Source organism: Erinaceus europaeus, chromosome 6, assembly GCF_950295315.1.
Source record: "Erinaceus europaeus chromosome 6, mEriEur2.1, whole genome shotgun sequence".
In the NCBI taxonomy this organism is placed as follows: domain Eukaryota; kingdom Metazoa; phylum Chordata; class Mammalia; order Eulipotyphla; family Erinaceidae; genus Erinaceus; species Erinaceus europaeus.
The window spans coordinates 6077568-6097302 of record NC_080167.1 but is presented as its reverse complement, the minus strand read 5'-3'; the positions used below and the strand labels follow the sequence as shown (position 1 = coordinate 6097302).

The window sequence follows — 19735 nt, the reverse complement described above, 5'->3', positions numbered from 1 at the left end:
CAAACAACATCAACAATGGCAATAATGATAGCCACAGCGAGGCTACAACAACAAGGGCAACAAAAGGGGGAAAAAATGGCCTCCAGGAGCGGTGGATTCATGATGCAGGCACCAAGCCCAGCAATAACCCTGGAGGAAAGAAAAAAAGGAAAAAAAAAAAGATTTTGAGTTTGAGCCCCTGCCTCCCCACCTGCAGGGAGGACACTTCATAAGTGGTGAATTAGGTCTGCAGATGTCTGTCTTTCTATCTCCTCTCCCTCTCAGTTTCTGTCTTATCCAATAAAATGAAAAATGACCACCAGGAGCAGTGGATTCATAGTGCCGGCACTGAGTCCCAGAGGCCAAAAAAGAAAAAAGAAGAAAAGAAAATGCTTGAATATGCTTTCTTAGAACATAAGAATTTTTCCCTTCCTCTCTTCCTCTAATTTATCAGAGGTTGGGGGAGAGGCGTCAAGAAGGAGGTAGGAGAATAGATAACCAAGGCAGTCCTGAGCCGCTGAGCATTAACTAGGTTCGGAACTTTGCCCCCTTATTTCCCTTGAAGGTTCTGAACATTTCCATGGAGGAAGAAGACAGCATGGTCATGGATTTGAGAAATCACAGCTAATTTGTAGCCCCTTTATTTATAGTCTTAAAAACTACTTATCTTGGGGCCAGGTGGTGGCGCACCCGGTTAAGGGCACACATTGCAGTGCGTAAGGACGCAGGTTCAAGCCCCTGGCCCCCACCTTCAGGGGGAAAGCTTTATAAGTGGTGAAGCAGGGCTGCAGGTGTCTGTCTCTTTCCCTCACGATTTCTCTCTGTCTCTATGCAATAATAAAAATAAATTACAGGTTAAGCGCAGGTGGCGCAAAGCACAAGGACCGGCATAAGGATCCCGGTTCGAACCCCGGCTCCCCACCTGCAGGGGAATCGCTTCACAGGTGGTGAAGCAGGTCTGCAGGTGTCTATCTTTCTCTCCTCCTCTCTGTCTTCCCCTCCTCTCTCCATTTCTCTCTGTCCTATCCAACAACGACAACAATAATAACTACAACAATAAAACAACAAGGGCAACAAAAGGAAATAAATAAAATAAATATTTAAAAAATAAAAAAATAAAAAAATATTAAAAAAAAAATAAATAAATAAATTACAAAAAATTAAAAAAAAAACTACTTATCTTTAAAGAATAATTTACTATTTTGTGTATTTAAATATTGCATAGAGACAAAGCTGAGATGGAAGTGGGGGAAAGAGGTAGAAAGAAAGACACCTGCAGCCCTGCTTTACTACTTGGAAGTTTTCCTCCTGTTGATGGAGACTGGAGCCTTGAACCTGAGTACTTGTGCATGGTAACATGTGCTCTTCCAGGTGGGCCACCACCCAGCCCCTAAAGATTAACTTACTAATTAAAGGAGGGGGGGGACTGGAGAGGATATGAAGCAGAACTTCACTCCAGCATATGCCATGCTGTGGATCTGACTTGAGACCTTAGGCTTATAATAATGGTGTTCTTAGTCACTTCCCCAGCCACTGTGTTGTCTTTTAATTATCACCTGAGTTACTGACATCCTCTGGAATGTCTAGGTAGTAGTATAACTAATGAATCAAGTTTGCCTTGTGATATCCAGCTGAAGAAAAACGACTGTGTTGTCACAGATACCCTGATTTGGAAGTCTTAGATAGCTTTACTTTTTAATTTTGCTTTAGACCAGGGCGTGCAGGCACAGATGACTTCACCATTCCCGGTGGCTGGTGGCATTTCTTTTTCTTTTTCTTCTTTTTCTCTTTTGTGACGTAGACAGAAATAGAGAGATGAGGTGTAGAGTAGTCTGCTGGGAAGAGGAGACACGGGAGCTGAGAGGTCAGTGGTGAGGAGTTCATGATGGCAGTGTTGGAGAGAGTGATTGGACCTTCTAGGATAGTAAATGGAAACAGAAGGTGGAGGACTTGGGATTTGTGTTGACTGAATACAAGGTCTTCATAGAGTTTGGAGCTTTGGGGTATGTGTATTTGGTGGTGACTGACTAGGAAATAGCAGAAACTTACGAAGATAAGATTCTAGGAATGAGAGAGAAGGGATTATTTGGAAATCTTGGGCTTCCTGTGATGGGTTGTATAAACGGGGTGGGTGTGGGGCAGGCACATTGTCTACCGAGATGTGTTGCGAAAAGGAAGTGATCGAGTGGTATGGTCCGCCCCTGCGGTTAGTCAGGCGCTGTCGTGCTTAGATGTGTCAGTGTCTGCGCGCCCGCACTGGCGGCCTCTGGGCAGCAGGCACCTTTTACCATCGCCATTTGTGCTCTTGAGATGCGTGCTCACCCTTTATGTGGAGTGCTGCTTACTCATCTCCGAGTGTCACTAAGGGCAAAATCCTTCCATCTGCATGTGCACTGGCCCGGTCATTCCTAATTTAAAAGAAATGATCGGGCAGTCGGGGCGGTAACGCAGCAGGTTAAGCGCACGTGGCGCGAAGCGCAAAGACCAGCCGAAGGATCCCGGTTCGAGCCCCTGATTCCCCACCTGCAGGGGTGTCGCTTCACAGGCGGTGAAGCAGGTTTGCAGGTGTCTGTCTTTCTCTCCCCCTCTCTGTCTTCCCCTCCTCTCTCCATTTCTCTCTGTCCTATCCAACAGCAACAACAACATCAATAAAAATAACAATAACTACAATAATAAAAACAAGGGCAACAAAAGGGAAAATAAATAATAAAAATAATAATAAAAAAGAAATGATTGTAGGCGCCCAATGTCGAGCGTAAAGATCTATCCAAATGCTGTGTGTTTATCACAACATGATTTATTTATTTACTATTTATTTATTTATTTTACCAGAGCACTGTTCAGCTCTGGCTTATGGTGGTACCTAGGACTTCGGAGCCTTAGGCATGAGAGTCTCTTCGCATAACCATTATGCCATCTCCCCTGCTATTTATTTACTTACTTAATCAGAGCACTTATCAGTCCTGGCTTCTGATGGTGGTGGTGTAAATGATGTTACATTGCGATTACTTGTCAAGACAAAAAATGAGTTGAAGCAAGGCATTCATTCTTTTGCAAAAGGTCGTGCTTGCCAACAGTGGCCGTCAGGCAGCAGCACACCCCCTACACCCTTCTCCCATCTGTTATACCTGGCACAGAACTGTCTCCTCCACCCCTGAGCTCACAGTCTCCCCGCTGCCTAAATAAGAAGGGGCGAAAGAGAGTCTGAGGGTCTCTGCTGGGGGATTAGCAAGCACTGCAAGGAGCTGACCTAAAGAACACAAAACCACTGGCCACAGGTGCTCACAGATAACAATTTATAACAAGAATTTTTGTACTAAATAGTTGTTCTATTCAGTGTCTCTTCATGTGAAGGGTTGAAGCTGGGACTATGGAGCCTTAGGCATGAGAGTCTCTTTGCATAACCACTATGCTATCTACCCCACCCCCATAGCATTATTTTGTTAAAAGTGGAAAAGCTATGAACGATCTTGTTTTCTACACGGCGGTATTTCTTGGGGGTTTCTTGCCACTTTCTAAACTGTTTCTGAACTTTCTGGTTGGGTTTCTTTCTGGACATAGAACAAGCTTGCCTGCATGTTGTAATTCTGTCAGTTTTAATGAATAGTCAAGAGCAGTGTGTATCTTAGGAGAGCTCTGGCAGAATCCTGAAGGCTGCCTGCATAGGAGCTCCACAGACTCTGCCAGAAACAAAGTACAAATAGTTAATAGAGTGGAGGTGTAGGAGTAGTATGGTGCTATTGAAAGGGCAATTCAGTTAATAAATAAATCTTTGTGCCAGAGGAGTTTGTGTTGGCTTTTGCCACTTAATGGTTAATTGCCACTTAGCAGAACAGACCAAATAGTTTTAGTAATTATAAATTAGGCTCTTTTCCCTCTCTCAACCCCCCATCCTTAAGATTGTTGAGGGAGTCGGGCAGTAGCTCAGCGGGTTAAGCACACATGGCGCAAACACAAGGACCGGTGTAAGGATCCCAGTTCGAGCCCCTGGCTCCCCACCTGTGGGTGGGGGGGGGTTGCGCTTCACAGGCGGTGAAACAGGTCTGCAGGTGTCTATCTTTCTCTCCCCCCTCTGTCTTCCCCATCTCTCTCCATTTCTCTCTGTCCTATCCAACAACAACAGTAATAACAACGATAACAACAACAAAAACACAACAAAAGGGAATAAATAAATATTTTTTTAAAAAGACTTGAATTTAAGCCCATGTTCTGCGTAGTTAATACATTTACTAAGCCGTGTGGAGGAAGAAGTTGGGCTGGTTTCCTTTGTCAGTGTTTTCTGACCTGAAGTGCTGACTCCTTCTCGCTTGCTGTAGGTAGCAGAGGCTCAGCGGGCAGAGTTTAGCCCTGCCCAGTTCTCGGGTCCTAAGAAGATCAGCCTGAACCACTTGCTGAATTTCACGTTTGAACCCCGTGGCCAGGCAGGTCACTTTGAAGGCAATGGACATGGCAGCTGGGGGAAAAGGAACAAGTGGGGACATAAGCCTTTCAACAAGGAACTCTTTTTACAGGCCAAGTGAGTATGATCCCTGGGAGGGAGCTAAACCTCTGGCAGTGGTGGTTCTGCAGAGAGGCTTCCATGAAAGTGCTGGGGGAGGGGGTGTGCAGAAAGGGGTTGATCTGATGCTTTTTCCTTTTGTAGGTGTTGAAAACTCAGTTTTCAAGTGAATGTTCTGGATGCATAGAACAATATAATAATGAAATCAGTTTTTACTGAACTTATATAATGCTTTTCATACCATGATGAGGTAGCAAAATAATTGTTTTGAGATTTGACCCACATTTGAGTCTTTTTATTTTTGTTTTTCCCCTTTGTTGCCTTTGTTGTTTTATTATTGTTGTTGTTATTGATGTCATTGTTAGACAGGACAGAGAGAAATGGAGAGAGGAGAGGAAGACAGGGAGAGAAAGATAGACAGCTGCAGACCTGCTGCACCACCTGTGAAGTGCCCTCCCTGCAAGTGGGGTGCCGGGGGCTCGAACTGGAATCCTTATGTTGGTCCTTGCACTCTGCACCACCCATGCTTAACCTGCTGCACTACTGCCTGACTCCCTTTTAAAAATATTTTAGTTTATTTATTTTAAGCAGAGCACTGGTCAGCTCTGGCTTATGGTGGTGCAGAGGATTGAATCTGGGACTTCAGAGTCTCAGGCATGACAGTTTGTTTGCATAACCTTTATGCTGTCTCCCCCTGTCCCACATTTGAGTCTTGTTTTGTCTTTTGGCCTTGGACACATTTTGAGTTTTTTCCTTTCCAGAGCACTGCTCATCTCTGGTTTATGGTGGTACAAGGGCTTGATGCTGGTACCTGGAAGCCCGAAAGAGGAGAAATTACTTATGAGAGAATTGAATGACAAGTTGAAGAGCTTGGCACACATATATTCACATCGGTTACCTGTTGTTTCTTTTGTGTGCTATTAGTCACAATGTAATATTTGACTGTGGGTCTGTTGAAGGCACCGATTTGTGCTTTTGTAAGCTGGTATCCACGTGATTGAGAACAATTTTCCCCCCATCTTAAAGAACAGCTCTGTTCTGGGGCGTCTGGGATCAAGAGAGGAAATTTGCTGGTTGGTTGAATCACTCACTGCCTGGTTTAATTTTAGTTCAAGGGAGGCCTACAGGCCACTTGGCTGGGCTTGGAAGCAGAAGAAACAGAGTTCATGGATTTAGACTGCTACCTGCTGGGTCCTTGGATTCCCCCAGAGCCAGGAGTCAGAACTAAGACTGGAGTCCTAGCTCAGTGCTTCACAAACCATGACTGCTAGTGGCCTGCGTAGGGCTTCTAAGTGAAGTGTTGATGAATTTATGCTGAAGATTAGTGGGATTCTGACAGTCTGCCTTTTCTCTGTCTATTTCCCTATTTCTAGCTGCCAATTTGTGGTTTCTGAAGACCAGGACTATACAGCTCATTTTGCTGATCCCGATACCTTAGTCAACTGGGACTTTGTGGAACAAGTGGTGAGTAGCTTAGAAACTGTTGGTGGGAGAGAGAACTAAAGGAGGGAACTGTGGTGACACAGCAGTTACTGGCTCTGTTCATTGCTGCCACTCTTCTCTGCTTGACCTCCCTCATGTTAGATGTTTCCCAGAGACTCGTCCCCGCTTGTTTCTGGAGCTCGTTTTGTACTCCCTAATTGGTGCTGAGACTCAGGAGGAGTGGCTGGGGGGCTGTGATCTGCAGGCTTGAAAGCAGACCTGTCTACTGCTGCTTCTCTCCCGGGAAGTAGTGGGGGGATGTGTGAGGGACACAGTGGTGGGGGATCTGGCTACGGTTACATAGACACTGATAGCCATTATCAGATTAGTCGTGTGGTGAATGAATAATCACTCAGTTGCACCTTTTTTTTTTTTTTAATTAATTTTCCCTTTTGCTGTCCCCTTTTTTTTATTGTTGTTATTGATGTTGTCATTGTTGGATAGGACAGAGAGAAATGGAGAGAGGAGGGAAAGACGGGAGAGAAAGAGACACCTGCAGACCTGCTTTACCGCCTGCAAAGTGACTCCCCTGCCGGGGGCTCGAACAGTTGCACTTTTTTTTTTAAATATTTATTTATTTCCTTTTGTTGCCCTAGTTGTTTTATTGTTATAGTTGTTATTGTTGATGTTGTTGTTGTTGGATAGGACAGAGGGAAATGGAGAGAGGAGGGGGAGAGAAATACAGACACCTGCAGAACTGCTTCACCACCTGTGAAGTGATTTATCTGCAGGTGGGGAGCCGGGGGCCTTGAACGGAGATCCTTAGCTGGTCCTTGGCGCTTTGGGCCACATGTGTTTAACCTGCTGCGCTACCGCCCGACTTCCTTTTTTTTTTTTTTTTTCATTTGTTTATTAATGAGAAGGATAGGAGGAGAGAGAGAAAGAACCAGACATCTTTCTGGTACTTGTGCTGCCAGGGATCAAACTCAGGACCCCATGCTAGAGAGTTCAATGCTTTATCCACTTATATCAGTAACACTTATATCAAAGCTGTGTGTGTGTGTGTGTGTGTGTGTGTGTGTGTGTGTTCATTCATGTGTTCAGCTTTTCTTTGACTAATCTGGACCACTCTTTCATTCACTTAGAGAGGGAAGGAGAGATGTAGAGGGATGGGAATTGGAGGTGAGGCTTTAAATTTGACAGTGCCTGGTTAACTCTGAAAGTGATGTAGCTTGTGGTGGCCTTTTATTTCAGCGTATTTGTAGCCATGAAGTGCCATCTTGCCCAATATGCCTATATCCACCTACTGCAGCCAAGATAACCCGGTGTGGACACATCTTCTGCTGGGCATGCATCCTGCACTATCTTTCACTTAGTGAGAAGACCTGGAGTAAATGTCCCATCTGTTACAGTTCTGTGCATAAGAAGGATCTTAAGAGGTAAGATCTGAACTTTACCAGGGCAGACCTCAGCCTGCTGATTCCTCGCCCGGCTACATCTCGATTTCCGTTACAGTGTCGTTGCCACGGAGTCACGACAGTATGTTGTTGGTGACACCATTACAATGCAGCTGATGAGAAGGGAGAAGGGGGTGCTGGTGGCCTTGCCCAAATCCAAGTGGATGAATGTGGACCATCCCATTCATCTAGGAGGTGAGTGCTTTGCATTTTGGGACAGAGTCCTGGATATACTGCTTCAGGCTACTGGGGATAGCTTTTTAGCATCAGCCATGTTTATTCTGGCAAGCCGCGTTAAGTTATTTCCCTATGAGATAGGATTTTAGTAGGCTAGGGTGGAATTCAGAGATCAGTATAACTGTTGGGTTCAAGTTTGGTTTGGTTGTGTGTGTGTGTGTGTGTATATATGTGTATATATATATATATTCCACAGTCAGTCAAGCTTGGTACTTGTCATCCAAGAATTCAATAGTCGGAATTGGGAGACAGCTTGCCTGGTAAAGCACTCGCTTTGCTATGTGTGAGGCCCTGAGTTTAAGTCCTGGCCCCACATGTGGGAGCACCATGGATGGCACTGGGGTAACTTCATGGGTTATGGTGCTGTGCTTTGGTGTCTCTCTCAAAAAAAAAGTGATTGAATTTATCGCATCACGCACGTAAGACCTGTGGTCTACTTCTAAGCCATTCCCCCAGGCTCTAAACCTCTCTTCCTCTTTCATCCTCCTCCTCCTCTCTCTCTCTCTCTCCACTGCTTAACTGTGGTTTATGTAGTGCTGGACATTGAACCTGGACCCTTGGTACCTCAGGTATGTGTGCCAGCCTCCTAAACCTTATTATTACTTTTTAATTTTTACTTATAAAATGGAAATACAGACAAGACTATAGGATAAGGGGGGTACAATTCCATAAAATTCCCATCACCGGAACTCTGTATCCAGTCCCGTCTTGATAACTTCCTTGTTCTTTATCCCTCTGGGAGTATGGACCCAGCATCATTGTGCAGAAGGTGGAGGGTCTGGCTTCCTTGCTGAACATGGGCGTTGACAGGTTGATCCATATTCCCATCTGTCTCTCTTTCCCTGGTGGGGCAGGGATCTGGGGAAGTGGGGCTGCAGGACACAGGGTGGGGTCATCTGCCCAGGGAAGTCAGGTTGGCATCGTGTTATCATCTGGAACCTGGCGGCTGAAAAAAAAAGTTAAGATATAAGGCAAAACAAATTGTTGATTAATCATGAACCTAAAGGCAGGAATATTGTAGATGAAGATCTGAGGTCTCTGCTAAAATTTATTTATTTTTTTAAAGATTTTATTTATTTATGAGAAAGACAGGAGGAGAGAGAAGAAAGTAGACTTCACTCTATCACATGTACTGCCGGGATGGAACTCAGGACCTTGTGCTTGAGAGTCCAAAGCTTTATTACTGCGCCACCTCCCAGACAACTCGGCTAAAACTTATTTTTACGATCATTTCTGAATTTCTTCTAAGGAATTATACCATATAACTTCATCTTCACTTCAGTAAAGAAAAGGTTTTATTTATTTATTTATTTAATTTACTTTTTTTTTTTTTTTTTTTTTTTACCAGAGCACTGTTCAGCTCTATTTTATGGTGGTAAGGGGGATTGAACCTGGGACTATGGAGCCTGAGGCATGAGAGTGTCTTTGCAAAACCATTATGCTATTTACCCCCACCCTAAGAAAAGTTTTGTAAGAACTGTGTTTAGCCTCCTGGTTATGAACTCTGAGTGTCACGTTTTTGTGACTGTGCTGACTGTCTTGTAGATGAACAACACAGCCAGTACTCCAAGTTGCTGCTGGCCTCCAAGGAGCAGGTGCTGCGCCGGGTCGTTCATGAGGAGAAAGTAGCTTTGGAGCAGCAGCTGGCGGAGGAGAAGCACACGCCCGAGTCCTGCTTCATTGAGGCGGCCATCCAGGAGCTCAAGGTGGGATGTGCTCTGTGGGATGTTGGTTTCATGGGGAGAAGCTACTCAGCCCCATGCTTAAGATACCAGGCAGTGACTGTAAAGGTTGCCTTGCACTGGGCTCTTGGTGATGGGAGGAAAAGGCTAGATGACTAGTTTCATTTATTTTTATTTTAACTAGAGCACTGCCCAGCTCTAGTTACCCCCTTGTACCTTGTGGTACAGGGGGTTGACCTGCAGACTAGTGGCTTTAAGCTCTTGCTGGGGCTGAAAGGAACCAGTCCAGATTATTTCGTGACTTACTTGTGACACTGGATTGTCTTAGCTAGTTTCCTCCTCCTCCTCGTCCTTCTTCTTCTTCTCCTCCTCCTCCTTCTTCTTCAAAATATTTATTTTCCCTTTTGTTGCCCTTGTTGTTTTTTGATTGTTATAGTTATTATTGTTGTTGTTAATGATGTTGTTATATAGGACAGAGAGAAATGGAGAGAGGAGGGGAAGACGGGGGGAGAGAAAGACAGACACCTGCAGACCTGCTTCACCGCTTGTGAAGCGACTCCCCTGCAGGTAGGGAGCCAGGGCTCGAACTGGGATCCTTATGCCGGTCCTTGCGCTTTGCACCACGTGCGCTTAAACCGCCATGCTACTGCCAACTCCCTTCTTTAAGATTTTATTTATTTATTTATTTATTAATAATTAAAAAAAACATAGGAGGAGAGAGAGAAAAACCAGACCACTTTGGAACATGTGCTGCCGGAGATTGGATTCGGGACATCGTGCTTGAGATTCCAGTGCTTTCTTTCCACTGTGCCGCCTCCCGGACCACGCACCTTATGTTCTTGATAAGGTAGAGCTGGCGGGGGAGGCGGCTCAGTAGGTAAGGTTTGATCCCTGGCATTCCTGGCATTGAATGTATCAGAGTGATGGTCTGCTTCTCCCCATCTCCACTTTCATTAGTAAAACAAATCAGTACTTTAAAGCTATGGTTTTTGATGTTTTTCAGTTTCCTAGGAAAACTCTTGGGTTAGCTTTTCAGCTTGAGAGACATTACTGAGAGGATGTCAGAGCTGCCTGCCCAGCAGGCCTAGCAACACCTGCTGAGGGTCTCAGAACAGAAAAAACTGCCAAAAGAAATCCTTTATCTCATATTTTCCACATGAGGATTTTGTGAGAGACGGAGGGAGAGAGACCCAGAGCATCACTCAAACACATGCTCAGGGTTTGAACTTGATAGTCCGATACTTTTTCCACCTCCTGGGTGGCCACAGCAGGAATTCTTAGGCTCAGGCGAGCCTCGGGATCACTGATTGTTGGGTTCTCCCCCTGAGATTGATAGGTCTGGATTCAGTATACCCAGTATTTTGCTTTTTAACAAGTCCCAGGCTGATTCTAATGCTACTTATCCCCATGCTGCCTGTTGAGAATTAGTGATTTATATTTTAATGGTGAAGGCCCTCAGTTATTGAGTGATATGGATGTGGCAGACCCTGTGCTGATGTACTGTGCTTATATCGATGTCACTTAAGCATCATATCCTGGCATGATAGATAGGTTTGCCTTCCCGCTACCCCCAGAGCACTGCGCAGCTCTGGCTTATGGTGGTATGGGGGCCTCTATTTATTTATTTTGAAGGCAAGAAATATTTTTGCATAATCATTATGCTATCTCCCTTGTCCTAGTCTGTCCTCTTTTACAGGCAAGGAAATGAAATCATGGACGTACACTTAATAGAAGCATGGTACTTGAATGCCTGTCTGTGACTCCTAAATTTCCTTAGGCACAGTGTCCTGTGCAATTTTTTCTTCTCTTTTTTCTTTTTATTTATTTATTATGGGATAGAGACAAAAATTGAAAGGGGAGGGGTAGTCAGGGGAGAGACAGACACCTGCAGCCCTGCTTTACCACTTGTGAAGCTTTTCTCCTGCAGGTGGGAGACCAGGACCTTGAACCTGGTACCTTGCACACTGTGGTGTGTGTGCTGAACCAGATGTGCCTTGCCCCCTGTATTTATTTATTTTTCTACAATACAGAGTACTTTGTTCAGATATATTTCAAGTAGAAGAGCTACATAAAAATAGAATTGTCCAGGAGTCGGGCGGTAGCGCAGCGGGTTAAGCACGTGGCATGAAGCGCAAGGAATGGCTTAATACCAGTTCGAGCCCCCGGCTCCCCAACTGCAGGGAAGTCCCTTCACAGGTGGTGAAGCAGGTCTGTAGGTGTCTATCTTTCTCTCCCCTTCTCTGTCTTCCCCATCTCTCTCCATTTCTCTCTGTCCTATCTAATAGCAACATCAATAACAACAATAATAACTGCAACAACAATATAAAATATAAAAACAAGGGCAACAAAAGGGAAACTAAATAAAAAAAAAAACTAGAATCGTCCACGATGGGGTGAGGACTAGTGTCACCTTGCTTCCTGCCTAAGTCCGTATCTGATCATGATGTCTACAAATCAGAAGACTCACCCTGTGTTTGGGAAGCTTTTGGATGCGCTAGTCACGAACACCTTCCTGTTTGAGTTCAGGTGATTTTGCTGTCTGTTTCCCTGAAAGATGCAGGATTCCAGGTGCTTAAACTCTTCCCACTTGGATGTTGTTGCCTTTTACCTTTTGCTCCTGTTGAAATGGGCCATTGAAACCCTGCGCTTCACACTAAAAGTGCTTTCTTTTGCCTTCTCTTTGCTGGCCTAGACTCGGGAAGAGACTCTGTCAGGATTGACTGAAAGCAGACGGGAGGTTACTGGTGTCGTGGCTGCTCTGGAACAACTGGTGCTGGTGGCTCCTTTGGCAAAGGAGTCTGGTTTTCAGCCCGGAACGGTTAGTGTGTCACCGTTACAGAGTAGATGACCACCGGCCTTACGTGCTGCTCTTGGGCTGGTAGCACTGGTGTGAGATGTAAATTTTGTTTTGGGAGAAGAGAGGTGGCTGTGTGTATTTCGTGTGAGCTCACTAGTTCTTTCCTTGGGGTTAGTAGTGAGGATGACAAGCGTCCAGAGAGCTTAGTTCCTGTGCCACATACTTCGTGTTGACCTAGAATTCATCCCAACAGGGTGTGCTGCAGTATCTGTCTGCTTTTGATGAAGAAACTACTGACGTTTGCTCTTTGGGCTCTCGTCGTCTTGCTCTTCCTTTGTTAGAGGAAGAGGAAGCAGTGTTTGAAACGGAACCCGAGGGACTGCCGGAGGCCTGTGATGACTCAGAGTTAGCAGATGATAACCTTGGAGAGGGGACCATTTATACTGAGTCCAGTCATCAGGAACCTGTCCCTAAGCCAGGCTTCACACATCTGAGCAGCTCTCCTTGTTACTACTTCTACCAAGGTGAAGGGCCCTGGGAGGAGGTGTGGGCTGCCAGAGAGGTTTCAGCGAAACGGCCTGGCTCTCCAAGCTGAGGAGTTATTGCCCATAGTCCCTGGGCGCTTGGGTCTGGCGTGTCTTCCAGTTGAGGGAGGGAGAGGCCGGCCTGGCTCTGAGGGGCCTCTGTCTTGAGCACTGGCCCAGACTGCTAGGTGACAAAACCACTTGTTTTCAGCGGAGGACGGGCAGCACATGTTCCTGCACCCTGTGAATGTGCGCTGCCTCGTGCGGGAGTATGGCAGCCTGGAGCAGAGCCCTGAGAAGATCTCGGCCACCGTGGTGGAGATTGCTGGCTACTCCATGTCTGAGGTAACGGACGGGGCACTAGCCTGACCTCTTGGGTGGGGTGGTTAGTCACGCTGAGCGCACAAATCGTCAAGCCTTTATATTCTTAGCCACACGAGAAGCCTGCCCTCTACCTCTGATTTGCACCCCCCACCAAAGGCCTTTGGATTTTGTGGGTTTTTTTTTTTTTAATATTTATTTCCTAATCCCCTTTGTTGCCCTTGTTGTTTTTTATTATTGTTGTAGTTATTATTGTTGTTATTGTTAGATAGCACAGAGAGAAATGGAGAGAGGAGGGAAAGACAGAGGGGAGAGAAAGACAGACATCTGCAGACCTGCTTCACTGCTTGCAAAGTGACTCCCCTGCAGGTGGGGAGCTGGGGGCTCTAACTGGGATCCTTGCTTAACCCGCTGTGCTACCACCTGACCCCCTAGATTTTGTATTAAGTCTGTTTTCATCAATGATGGTGCTGTGGGTTTTTTAAAGGGTAAAAACTGCCCTTTGTGTTGAAAATTGGTCTTGACCCCACCAGATTTGCTACAAGGCGCAGAGTTACTGTGCTTACCATTAAGCCAGCCTCCCCTGCGGTCCCTCACTCCTCCGGTGGTTACTGTGCTTTGGGGATGTAAGTGTTTGGCACTTTCATTCAGGATGAGTTTGGCTTTGCTTCACTTCTTATGTGTCCAAGGAAAAGAGAGCTCCTGTTGGCTTCAAGTTAGCTCACACAGGCTAGTTTAGCACATGCCTGTAAATTAGTGTCTGATAATTCACATTTATGAACGTGTTCTCTCTTTATATTGCAAACTGGTATTGATCACAACTCCAAGTTGGAGACTTTTTGGGTGCTATAACTATGTAGAAGAAAGTAAATGTAAAATTGATGGGGTTTGTTGTGAGTCAAACTTCAGTTCATAGTGAAATCTGCTTTATTAGCTCAGTTATTCTGCTATTGGCGCCCAGATTTTTGGCAATATACTCTCTTATCTTCCCCTTTCCTTACTTCTCAGTTCTGGGCTCCAGAAAGGTCAGAAATAGCCCGTTGTTTACTTGTGCTTTGGTCACTTTTGACTTTTTTTTTTGGTAAAGATTTACTTGTTAATTTTGAGGGGTGTGGGAGGCAGAACCAGAGCATCACACTGACCCCCCCCGTGCAATGGGCCCCATGCTTCAGAGCCCAGTGCTTTACCCACTGGCCACCTCCTGCCTCCATTGCAAGCCCAGGTCATTTATCAACCAGACTTGACTCATCCCTTTGCAGCCAGCACAAAGCAGTAAAGGGCTTTTTATTGCTCATTCCACTTTTTGGATGATAAATGACGGTTTCTGTTTTCAAATTGGTGCTGTCTGTGTGTATCCTTCTGTGTATCTGGAGTGGAAATTCCTGCTTTCTGTTTTCGACCTGGACTGACTTGAGCCTTGGTTCCTTTTCCGTTGTAGGATGTCCGCCAGCGCCACAGGTATCTCTCTCACTTGCCGCTCACCTGCGAGTTCAGCATCTGTGAGCTGGCTCTTCAGCCTCCTGTGGTCTCTAAGGAAACTCTAGAGCTGTTCTCAGGTGAGAATGCTCTTACTTCTCTTTATAGGGAGGCTCACGGGTTCTTAGGAATGAAAACCCAGTGTCGGAGGAATTAAAGGCCTTGGCTCTTGATAGACTCTGACCACTGATCCAGCTTAGCTCCATCTGCTTATTATCTGGGAGGAGTTCAGTGGCCCTGCTGTTTGGCCTGCCCCTCTCAGTCTGATCAATCCGCAGATGACATTGAGAAGAGGAAGCGTCAGCGCCAGAAGAAGGCTCGGGAGGAACGCCGCCGAGAACGCAGGATTGAAATGGAGGAGAACAAGAAACAGGGCAAGTGTAAGTTTACAGGTTCTCACCTTTGATGGGTACAACAGTGCATCATTTAAAGAGACTCTCAGGGCCCAGGCCCAGGAGCCAAATGATCTGGGTTCCTTATTTAAATCTAAAAAATTAGCTTTCTTTATTGTATAGGGACAGCCAGAAACCTAAAGTAAAGGGAGAGAGAAATCGGAGAGACAACTGCAGCCCTGCCTCACCACTCTCAAAGCTTTCCCTCTGCAGGTGGGGACTGGGGGCTTGAACCTGGGTCCTTGCGCATTGTAATGTACGCTCAACTAGGTGCAACACTTTGGCCACTGTTTATTTTAAAAAAATATATTTTAGTGTATATTTAATATATATTATATATGTATATACTTAACATATGTAATATATATTACATATATATTTTTCACTAGAGCACTGCTCAGCTCTGGCTTATGGTGGTACAGAGGATTGAACCTGAGACTTTGAAGCCTTGGGCATGAGTCTCCACATAATCTGATAGACTATGCTGTCTACCCTTGCTTAAAATTTTATTCACTTATTTATTGGGAAAAAAAAAAACACCAAAAAACAGAAATCAAGAGGGAATGGGGAGATTGCGAGGGAAGAGACACCTGCAGCACTGCTTCACCACTGCCTGTAACGCTTCACCCCGCAGGTGGGGGCGGGGGCCAACAGGAACACCAGCTCTCAGCCCCTTCCTAAAGTCTTTATAAAAAAATCATTAATTTATCAACATGAGAGAGACCCCAACATTACTCTGGGCACATGCAATGCTACGGATTGAACTTAAGAACGCATACTTGGGGGGCCAGGTGGTGGCGCGCCTGGTTGAATGCACGTGTTGCAATGCGCAAGGACCCAGGTTCAAGCCCCCGGTCCCCACCTGCAGGGGGAAAGCTTTGCGAGTGGTGAAGCAGGGCTGCAGGTGTCTCTCTGTCTCTCTCCCTCTCTGTCTCTCCCTTCCTCTCAATTTCTGACTGTCTCTACCCAATAAATAAAGATAGTTAAAAAAAATTAAAAAAAAAAAAACACATACTTGGGAGTGCAACTTTTTTTTTTAATCTATTTTTTGAGAGGAAAGGGGGAGACAGAGAGACACCTTGCAGGTGGGGACTGGGGGCTTGAACCCAGGTCTGTGTGCACTGTAACGTGCACTCAACCAGGTGTGCTAGCACCTGGCCCTGGGAGTGCAATATTAAAAAAAAATTTTTTTTTTTATTCTGTAAAAGACTTTCATACCTGGAGCTCCTAGGTCCCAGGTTCAGTCCTCAGCACCACCATAAGCCAGGGCTAAGCAGTGCTTTGGTCTTTCTGTATTTCTGTATCTCTCACTGAAAGAAAATGATAATAATAAGATAAAAAGATCAAACTGAGCCTTTGTACAGAAGGTGGAAAAAAAAAATCTGTTCTGGGAAAAGGGAATTAAAACCTGTTGAATGCCAGGGACAGTAGTCTCCTGTGCTGTGACTGGATCACTAGCCTTAGCTTTGTACACAGCAAGTGTGCCAGAGGGGCAAAAGACTTGACACACCAGAAAGAAATGTAGGAAGTGGTGTTTAAGAGTTCTTTTGTAGCAGTAAGCATAGATGTTTTTGATCAGATTCTCCAGCATAAGCGTCATTGAATATGACAGTAGATTAGTGTGATGGGCTTAGTTACCCTCCAGAAAATAAGGAGTTGAGTCTTCTGCTAGGGAAAGGATGGAGCCTGTATTTGTTTGTTTGTTTGTTTTTTGTTTGCTCCCCCCCTTTTGTTGCCCTTGTTTTATTGTTGATTATTGTTGTTATTGATGTCATTGTTGGATAGGACAGAGAGAAATGGAGAGAGGAGGGGAAGACGGGGAGAGATAGACTTCACCACTTGAAGCGGCTCCCCTGCAGGTGGGGAGCTCGTCTGAACCATAAGCTCATCCTTGTGCTTTGTGCCACCTGCACTTAGCCCACTGTGCTGCTACTGCCCGTCCCCTGTATTCCCTTTGTTATGAAGGCATTCAAACACAGATATTAGAGAACGGTATAATCAGTTAATCTCCTTTGTCAGCAGCTTCAGTTATGAGGAGACAAGGCTTTTTATATTAAAGACACAGTGACAGTTATAAATTTGGGCTTTAAAGCTTTGCGTTTCTCAGACCTCTGTGGATACATGCTGACTGGACTGGACTGTTAAGTGAGATTTACAGGAGTTCTGAAAACGGGCCTACTGTTTCTTTCTTTTGCAGACCCAGAAGTCCACATTCCCCTAGAGAATCTACAGCAGTTTCCTGCCTTCAATTCCTACTGCTCCTCCGATTCTGCTTTGGGTCCAACCAGCTCCGAGACCCCTGGGGCCCTCTCCCTTTCTCCTCTTAGTAGAAGCCCAAGCTCTCCAGCAGGTAAATGGATTTGGACTTAATTATGTCACCAGCAGCCAGAATTCTAAAGTCCGAGACCTACTCAGCATGGCGGAGTCTTTGGGGTAATAACACTACTTTGGATGATCACAAAGATCAGTTTCTTGCCATTTGAATCACCTGTCCCATCAAGTGCTGCTACCTTGTAAAAAGCTTAAGGCAGTTTATAAACTGTTATAAATGAAACCTTTCTTCTGTGACTCAGCTTTTGTATTTTTTGAGGTAGCACCCCTCTGTACGCTTAAGTATCTTTGTATTGGGTTGTCAGAAACATCATGACATGTTACTGCATGAAAAAAAAAAAAACCACAAAAATGTCATGACTTTTCTGAAAATCCAGTACATGTGGACATTAGTGTGACATATTTGTTTACTTTTTAATCTGTCTGGGAAGCACTGCTCAGCTCTGTTTTTTTGTTTTTTTTTTTTTATTTATTTTCCCTTTTGTTGCCCTTGTTGTCTTTTTATTGTTGTTGTAGTTATTATTGTGTGTCATTGTTAGATAGGACAGAGAAAAATGGAGAGAGGAGGGGAAGCCAGAGGGGGGAGAGAAAGACAGACACCTGCAGACCTGCTTCACCGCCTGTGAAGCGACCCCCCTGCAGGTGGGGAGCCGGGGGCTCAAACCCGGATCCTCACACAGGTCCTTGCGCTTTGTGCCACCTGCGCTTAACCCGCTGCCTGACACCCTCAGCTCTGGTTTATAGTGGTGTGGTGCTGGGGATTGAACCTGAGAGCTCAGAACCTCAGGCTTAAAAGTCACTTGGATAGCCATTAGGCTGTCTCCCCAGCCCTGACTTTGTCTTTAATAACTGTTATGGGGCAGGCCATAAAGTCTACAGGTAGGGAAGTGACTGAATTAGACTAGAAATTGTGTTATAAGAGGAAATCTCTTGTTTCATGACCTCTAGTGGATATACTTTTAAGATAAAAGGAAGTCGCTTACAAACCATTTGTGAGCTTAAGAATGACACCCAGCAGGCTGATGAGGTAGCTTTGGTGCTATGGTGTGTCTTGTCTCTTTCTCTATCTGAAAAAGTCAGTCTGCAGCAGTGAAACCCCAGTGACAGTAACAAAACAAATCACATAAAACAGTGCATTTCACCCTGGTTTTATATGTTTAAATGTATAGAAAAATAATGTGATAGTTATCTTCCAGACTCGTGATGTTGCCGTTAGAGACACTGCCCAGTCTTTAAATTGTTTCTCTCTCTCTTTTCTTTTTCCTTATGTAACATGTATTATTAATGTGGTTCTTGTTTAGACCAGAGCACTGCTCAGCACTGCTTTATGGTAGGTACTGCTGGAGATTGAATGTGAAACCATTGGTACCTCGGGCATGAAAAGGGTTTGCATAATCACTGTACTGTCTCCCCAGCCTGAGAGTGTATTGATGTTAGGAAACGAAACAAGCTTAGTATCATTCAGAGAACTAGCTGTTTTGATCTTTACCCACCTAGCAGGTCGTTTTCTGCTTCCTTGCCGCAGAGCTTCACTAGGACTTTGCGCCTGCACAGGGCCACCACTCCTAGTGAACTTTTTGTTTCTTTCCAGAGGGTGAAAGAGTGACAGGAGGAGCAACATCACAGGACCGCTTCACTGAAACCTCTTGTGATGCTCCCATGTAGCATCTGATGGGGATGGGGCAGGGGGGGAGGACACAGATGAGAACTAGAGCATCACCGTGGCACACGTGATGTGGGGATCAAATTTAGGACCTCATACATGGAGGTTCAGCTCTTTTCCCACTGCCCTACCTCCTGGTCACTTTGTCAGACATTTAAAGCAAAATGTCCAAGACCAGAATATTTAAAATGTTTGGTGCCCCTCGTGCTCATAGACCTATCACTTCCAGATAAGGAACTTGAAGTTAAAAGTAGCATCCTTTTGTTCTGAGACGGGACTAGAGCCTGGCTCTTGAGATCGGCACAAGCATGATCCTCTTCAGTTTAAGAAAGGAACTGTCGGGAGTCGGGCGGTAGTGCAGCGGGTTAAGTGCTTGTGGTGCAAAGCGCAAGGACCGGCGTAAGGATCCTGGTTTGAGCCCCCAGCTCCCCACCTGCAAGGGAGTCGCCTCACAGGTGGTGAAGCAGGTCTGCAGGTGTCTGTCTTTCTCTCCCCCTCTCTTTCTTCCCCTCCTCTCTCCCTTTCTCTCTGTCCTATCCAGCAACGGCGACATCAATAATAGCTACAACAATTTTAAAAAAGGGGCAACAAAAGGGAATAAATAAATATTTATAAAAAGAAGAAGAAAAGGAACTGTCATGGGGGTCGCTTTACAGGCGGTGAAGCAGGTCTGCAGGGTCTATCTTTCTCTCCCCTTCTCTGTCTTCCCCATCTCTCTTGATTTCTCTGTCCTACCCAACAATGACAACAACAAGGACAACAAAAGGGGAAAATGGCCTCCAGGAGCAGTGGATATGTAATTCAGGCACTGAGCCCCAGCAATGACCCTGGAAGCAAAAAAAAAAAAAAAAGGAAGGAAGGAAGGAAGGAAGGAAGGAAGGAAGGAAGGAAGAAAGAAAGAAAGAAAGAAAGAAAGAAAGAAGGAAAGAAAGAAACTATCATCTATCAGGTCAAGG

The 19735-nt window shown here is 45.2% G+C and overlaps 1 protein-coding gene across 3 annotated transcripts in view; it reads left to right on the top strand.

Annotated features, from left to right (window-relative positions):
* The window catches only part of RNF10 (ring finger protein 10), a 41733-nt gene that overhangs the window by 12543 nt on the left and 9455 nt on the right, over positions 1–19735 (top strand). For 2 of the 3 annotated variants that reach the window (XR_009550373.1, XM_007525273.3), the window contains exons 3-13: positions 4296–4495; positions 5851–5941; positions 7154–7338; positions 7415–7551; positions 9139–9299; positions 11968–12093; positions 12326–12596; positions 12808–12941; positions 14356–14473; positions 14672–14773; positions 16983–17135. Coding sequence is in view for 2 of the 3 variants with exons in the window: in XM_007525273.3 (XP_007525335.1) it covers positions 4296–4495; positions 5851–5941; positions 7154–7338; positions 7415–7551; positions 9139–9299; positions 11968–12093; positions 12326–12596; positions 12808–12941; positions 14356–14473; positions 14672–14773; positions 16983–17135 (1678 nt within the window). In the remaining variant the exon portion in view is untranslated. The remainder of the gene's footprint in view (positions 1–4295; positions 4496–5850; positions 5942–7153; positions 7339–7414; positions 7552–9138; positions 9300–11967; positions 12094–12325; positions 12597–12807; positions 12942–14355; positions 14474–14671; positions 14774–16982; positions 17136–19735) is intronic. The other variant, XM_060192975.1, reaches the window with a different exon arrangement.